Consider the following 7,286-nt stretch of genomic DNA (forward strand, 5'->3'; position numbering starts at 1 on the left):
TTTTTTTTTTTTTTTTTTTAGTTATCAGTGCATGAATTTCTCTCCTGTGCCAACCTCTGCATCTCAGAGTAGCACTTGCAACCTACATACTCAATTATTATCTGCTGGATGTATTCCATATTCCAATTTCTGTCTTCCTCCACAGTTTTTTCCCTCTACAGCTCCCTCTGGTATAATGGAAGTCACTCCCTGATGTCTTAACAGATGTCCTATCATCCTGCCCCTTCTCCTAGTCAGTGTTTTCCACATATTCCTTTCCAATTCTGCACAGAACTACCTCATTCCTTACATTATGAGCCCACCAAATTTTCAACATTTGTCTGTAGCACCACATCTTAAATGCTTCAATTATCTTCTGTTCTGTTTTTCCCAGAGTCCATGTTTCACTACCATACAATGCTATGCTCCAAACGTATATTCTCAGAAATTTGTTCCTCAAATTAAGGCTTATGTTTGATACTAGTACTAGTAGACATCTCTTGGCCAGGAATGTCCTTTTTGCTAGTGCTAGTCTGCTTTTGATGTCCTCCTTCCTCCATTCATCACTGGTTATTTTGCTTACTAGATAGCAGAAATCCTTAACTTCATCTACTTCATGACCATCAATCCTGATATTAAGTTCCTCACTGTTCTCATTTCTTGTCTTTCTTTAATTTACTCTCAATCCATATTCTGTACTCATTAGATTGTACATTCCATTCAGCAGATCATGTAATTGTTCTTCACTTTCACTCAGGATAGCAATGTCATCAGTGAATCATATCATTGATACCATTTCACCTTGAATGTTAATTCCACTCATGAACCTTTCTTTTATTTCCGTCATTACTTCTTCCATGTACAGATTGAACAGTAAGCAAAAGACTAATACACCCTTTTTAATCCAAACATTTAGTTCTCGGTTCTCCACTCTAATTATTTCCTCTTGGTTCTTGTACGTATTGTATATTACCTGTCTCTCCTAGACTGCCACTATTTTTCTCGGAATTCTGAACATCTCGTACCATTTTACATTGTCGAACGCTTTTCTATGTTGACATATCCTATGAACATGTCTTGATTTTTCTTTAGTCTTGCTTCCATTATCAGCTGCAGTGTCAGAATTGCCTCCCTGGTGCCTTTACCTTTCCTAAAGCCAAACTGATTGTCATCTAACACATCTTCAATTTTCCTTTCCATTCTTCTGTATATTATTGCTGTGAGCAGCTTGGATGCATCTGCTGTTAAGCTGATTGTGCAATAATTCGTGCACTTGCCAGCTCTTGCAGTCTTTGGAATTGTGTGAATGATAATTTTCTGAAAGTCAGACAGTAGATTGCCAGACTCATATACATTCTACACAGCAGTGTAAATAGTCGTTTTATTGCCACTTCCATGAACAATTTTATATACTGTGGTGGAATATCATTGATCCCTTCTGTCTTATTTGATCTTAAGCCTCCAAAGCTCTCTTAAATCCTGATTATAATACTGGATCCCCTACCTCTTCTAAATCAACTCATGTTTCTTTTTCTATCACATCACACAAATCTTCCCCCTCTTGGAAGCCTTCAATGTACTCTTTCCACCTATCTGATCTCTCCTCTGCATTTAACAATGGATTTCCGGTTGCACTCTTAATGTTACCACCCTTGCTTTTAATTTCATCAAAGGTTGTTTTGTCTTTCCTATATGATGAGTCAGTCCTTCCAACAATCATTTCTTTTTCTATTTCTTCACATTTTTCATGTAGCCATTTCATCTTAGCTTCCCTGCATTTCCTGTTAATTTCATTCTTCAGCGACTTGTGTTTCTGTATTCCTGAATTCCCCTGAACTTTTTTTTACTTCCTTCTTTCATCAATCAGCTGAAGTATTTCCTCTGTTACCCATGGTTTCTTGGCAATTACCTTCTTTGTAACTATGTTTTTCTTTCCAGCTTCTGTGATTGTCCTTTTTAGAGTTGTCCATTCCTCTTCAACTGTACTGCCTACTGGACTATTCTTTATTGCTGTATCTACAGCCTTAGTGAACTTCAAGAGTATCTTGTCATTCCTTAGTACTTCCATATCTTAATTCTTTGCATATTGATTCTTCCTGAGTAATTTCTTACACTTCAACCTACTCTTCATCACTACTACATTGTAATCTGAGTCTATATCTGCTCTTGGGTATGCCTTACAATCCAGAATCTGATTTCAGAATCTCTGTCTGACTGTGATGTAATCTAACTGAAGTCTTCCCATGTCACCTGGCCTTTTCCATGTGTACTTCCTCCTCTTGTGATTCTACAGAGTATTCGCTATTACTAGATGAAATGTATTACAGAACTCAATTAGTCTTTCTCCTCTCTCACTCCTTGTCCCAAGTCCATATTCTCCTGGAACCTTTTCTTCTACTCCTTACCCTACAACTGCATTCCAGTCCCTCATGACTATTAGATTTTCATCTCCCTTTGTGTATTGTATTACCCTTTCAGTATTCTCATATACTTTCTCTCTTTCATCAGGTTCAGCTTGTGCATGCATACCTGAACTATTGTTGTCAGTGTTAGTTTGCTGGTTGATTCTGATAAGAATAACCCTATCACTGAGCTGTTCACAACAACACACTCTCTGTTCTACCTTCCTATTCATAACAAATCCTACTCCCGTTATACCATTTTCTGCTGCTGTTGATATTACCCTAAACTCATCTGACCAGGAATCCTTGTCTTTTTTCCATTTCACTTCACTGACCCCTACTATATCTAGATTGAGCCTTTGCATTTCCCATTTCAGATTTTCTAGCTTCCATACCACACTCAAGCTTCTGACATTCCATGCCTCGACTCATAGAATGTTATTGTTTCGTTGATTATTCAATCTTTTTCTCATGGTCACCACCCCCTTAGCAGTCCCCTCTCAGAGATCCAAATGGTGGACTATTCCAGAATCTTTTGCCAATGGAGAGATCATCATGACACTTTTTCAGTTACAGGCCACATGTCTTGTGGATACATGTTATGTCTCTTTAATGCAGTGGTTTCCATTGCCTTCTGCATCATCCTGCTGTTGATCATTACTGATTCTTCCACCTTTAGGGGCAGTTTCCCACTCTAAAGGCAAGAGACTGCCCTGCACCACTGTCCACTCCTCCGCCCTCTTTGACAAGGCTGTTGGCAGAATGAGGATGACTTCTTATGCTGGAAGTCTTCGATTGCTAATGCTGATTATTAATCGCAATTTAAGCAGTGGTGGTTTTCAAACCCAGGACTGAGAATGGTTGGATTCTGAATCAAAGACACTGTCCCTAGACCATGGGTACACTAAATCTTATAATAATATTTTTCTGGTCTGTATTCTTTTTTTGTGAACAGACAGTTTGTTCATCAGCATAATCACAGAAAATTTGACAATGATTTCATTATTTGCTGTTGTATTTCTGTAATCTTTAACACATTATTACTCATTACTGCACAGTTTTCTACTGATTGCAGAACTCAGGAGTCCCTTCATTGATGCAATGTAAGTTCACAAATGTGGGAAGAGGAAAAAGGAACCACTACAAACTACATGTAGGCCACACTGACTAATAACAGTAATTACCCTGCTTACCTCTACTTACATTGTATTATTTAGGGGAATGTATTGTACAGGATTCATATTTGAAGTTGCTGTACATCAATATAGCGGGGCTTACAAAAAATAGAGCTTTAATTTTGCACTTACACTAATGAGGTTCAGTTTATATACCAGTGGATTCCTCACACATACATATAATGAAATAGATATGGAGGGTAGGGTTTTTATTTAAAATACTAAACCTTATTTTACTAGCTAGAGTATCACCCACAGCAACTGAATTTGAATTAATTATTAACTGCATACACCATTCATTGTAAATGTGCTAACATGTCAATTCAAAAATGTAAAGCTCAAAGAAAATGTGTCAGCATAATGTATAGGAAATGAATGTACTTCTTGGTTTTGAGTAATATATATTTTATTGTTTCTTAGTCATGTTACACAGATAATTTCATCAGGAGTGGAAAAAATTGCTTTATGTTCACAGCTGTACAGGGAAGTTCTGGCTCAGTACGATGTACCAAAAGCCGCTCCCGTACTCACCAGACTCCACACACCGCAGCCTGGTCCGCATCCAGAAAATGAGACATATGACTGGTGATAAAAGTTCTGATAAAACACCATTTCATCTGCTTGTCAAATGCATTTTAAGAGCTGCAAGAACTGAAGGTCATTATTTTAATTTTGTCATAGGTAAGAAATAATACCTTCTCAGTTTATAAAGAATTCTACAATGGTTTGTGTGTGAATAACTGGTATGCTAGCAATCTATTATGTGAGATCATAAAATTACTGCATTGCAGTTGGGTGAAAACATCTTCCAATATTTAAACAAAAACTTAATGTTGCTGGTTTATTGTACTGTTTCCTCATTGATGGCTCCGTCATAACCAGCATTATTCTACTTGTATTAAGGGAAGCATCTTGTATCAGTGAAAGCCATTTTTTAAGAAAACAAGAAAAATGAAGCAAAATTAATAAGAACAAAAAGTGTTTTATGTTAGTAACAAAAATTGTTATATATGTAAAGAAAGTTTATTATACTATATTAGAATAAGTTAATAAAATCCTACAAGGAATAAAGTGGACGTAAGCAGCTGAATACTATTACTGAATTTACTTTTGTAAAAAGTAATTCATGTACTATTAATAAGAATGTTTGAAACATTGTTTTTAAGCTCAGATGCCAAATATTGGAGAATGCTTCTGAAGAACACCAGTTTAATATAAATAAATACAAAGTGCATATTATTATTTACTTTAACTGATGAATTTCTAAAAATTGTTGAATGATGTTTTATAATTACCAACTAACACAATATTTTTCTGCTAATGAATTCTGTTAAGGACATGAACTTCTTAAATCCAATGACTCAGTAAGTCAGAATTTGGATTTGATACATAATTCACAGTATTTGTAACAGAAATTGTTTTCGTTAATCCAGTCACAAATTTTCAAGACAAGTATGCCTATTTCAATTGAGTAAAATTACAGTTGTAGTTTATGCAATACATGTTATATTACTGTACATAGTTACAGGTCTTATGGTTTTATAATGTACCATACCATAGGTATACAGACATTAAAATATTAAAATTTTGCCACACCAAAGTGAGATATGTACCAAATCACACAAATCAGTTCTTGATACATGGTTTGCAAAATTCTATGATGGTTGTTCTCTTGATCTATTTAAATCACAGTGAATTGGCATGCAGACTAATGTAACTAAAATATAACAATGTATTATATGAATTAATGTAAGTAGTACTGATGTAGGGATCAACTGGTAGAAGAAAAAATAACTAATGGATAAATGGATAAGTGACATCACTGGTAAAGAACTGTAGTCAAGCATTTGGAGCAGTGTTAAATGTGAGGAGCTTTTGCTGTTCAAGTGACAATCTTTTGTCAGGTAGGCACAACTATGTTCTGTAATTATAAATGTAAAACAAAACTGTAGCTGGACCACTGTGCCCAATGAAAAATATATTTCATGTGGAACACTGATGTTAATTGTACTGGTACTGAATAGTAGAAAGATCATCTGGGAATGTATGGGTATGTACATATAGTTATGTGTTTAGAAAAAAGTCACTGTATGTGGGATGCTGTTAATATAATTATTTTATCCAATACATGTACAAATTTATTGCTCTATCTGTGTTATTTGACCAACTCAATCACTTATATGTACAGTTAGGATACACCTCTTGTATTTTGAGATGAAAGTCTAAATTGTCCTAAGTTGTCCACATACACTACATAATTTTAATTTTAAAAGAGAAGTTGGAGAATTGTTACTGGAGTGTGATTGTTTGCAGGGCCTTCTTCTTGATAAAAAACTGAAACATATTTTTAGAGGAAAATATGTTTTTCTCCAAAATCTTTTGTCTAGTTTAGAAAACCTTCTGCATTCAAATAAGATAATTTTTATTCTTAATCAACAGCTAAAAGATGAAATCTGTGATCAAATTGCATCAACGTTGCTACCTGATCTCCACACAAAGATGTCAAGGAATTACAACTTGTTTAGGAAAAGAAATTTTGGGTGGAAGTAAGGTACACACAATAGTGACACAAAATCTTTAGCTGTTTCGGGTTGCTGTTCCATGGTCATTGAACTTTAGTCAAGGTATATTTTTTTCAGTATTTTTGAAAAATATAACAAAAGGTCTTAAACTGACTCCATAGGTTTTCAGCTATATTAAATAAAATGCAGGGATGTTGTTTGGATGTTCATTTAATTTCTGTGTGTCATGTTGGATTTATGTTTAATACAAACTGAGAATAAAATTAAAATTAACACAAATGTTTTCATAAAAGGTTTCCATTTTTTTGTTACGAGTCTAGATTATAGCTTCCACTGTACTTCTTAGTGTACTGCAAATAAGATGAAGTCATGCAGACTGCAGTGTATACCGTATGAGATATCTGATCTGTCTTTAAAGTAGTATTAATTTTTTTTGTTATTTACAGCCTAAGTACATTTTCTTTAAGCTTAGTTTCCATAAACTGCTTTAGTTTCGTACTTCACTGCTGTAAGAGGCTACTGGTTATCGATTTTATTATTATCTGAGAAATATTTTACTGCAAATCCTGCTGTTTTATCAACAGGAAAATTTTAAACCTTTCTTGCTGTCTTTGTTATAGGTAAACTGTTATTCTCGACTGTTATTTTGTTTTTTATTTAAGAATATCAACTCATTTTATAAGTAATGCTACCTTTCTTTTGTGTATCATAGTAAGCAAAATCATTTTTTAATTGCTACATTGATTTTTATTTCATTTTGCATGGGTTACTGCTCATGCACACATGAAAAGCTGTTGAATAAAATCAAAATACCAAAAAAGGAAAGTAAACAGTAAAAGGTTGAATGGTATGGGATAGAAATACATATGGTTAAATCACTCACACTCTGTGTGTGAAGGAAAATAGGAAATTTGTGTGGAATGCTATAGAGTAATGCAATTAAAAATATTTGATTGAAATTATAAGGATATATTGCTGGCAAGAAAGTAATTTCTCAAAATACACTTAGCCTGTTACTGAAAAAACCAGCTTGAATCTCAGGAAGGTACAGAACAGTTGGAAATGATTTTTATGGTTTATCATGGTAGCAGAAATTTATGGAAGCAAGTTTTGATAGGTGTGTGCTTCATACACACAGTAGAACATTTCCTCATCTGGTGATAAAATTTAATCCCTCACACCACAAGACCTCATGATATTTACAACTT

General features: G+C 34.4%; 1 protein-coding gene across 1 annotated transcript in view; it reads left to right on the forward strand.

Annotated features, from left to right (window-relative positions):
• Positions 1-6,703, forward strand: part of LOC126188556 (major facilitator superfamily domain-containing protein 6) — a 375,350-nt gene extending 368,647 nt beyond the window's left edge. Inside the window, exon 13 of the mRNA XM_049930156.1 lies at positions 4,032-6,703. Within this exon, the coding sequence (XP_049786113.1) occupies positions 4,032-4,145 (114 nt within the window). The 3' untranslated portion in view covers positions 4,146-6,703. The remainder of the gene's footprint in view (positions 1-4,031) is intronic.
• The last annotated feature ends 583 nt before the right edge of the window (positions 6,704-7,286 follow it).

Source organism: Schistocerca cancellata, chromosome 5 (assembly GCF_023864275.1).
Source record: "Schistocerca cancellata isolate TAMUIC-IGC-003103 chromosome 5, iqSchCanc2.1, whole genome shotgun sequence".
NCBI classification, from domain to species: domain Eukaryota; kingdom Metazoa; phylum Arthropoda; class Insecta; order Orthoptera; family Acrididae; genus Schistocerca; species Schistocerca cancellata.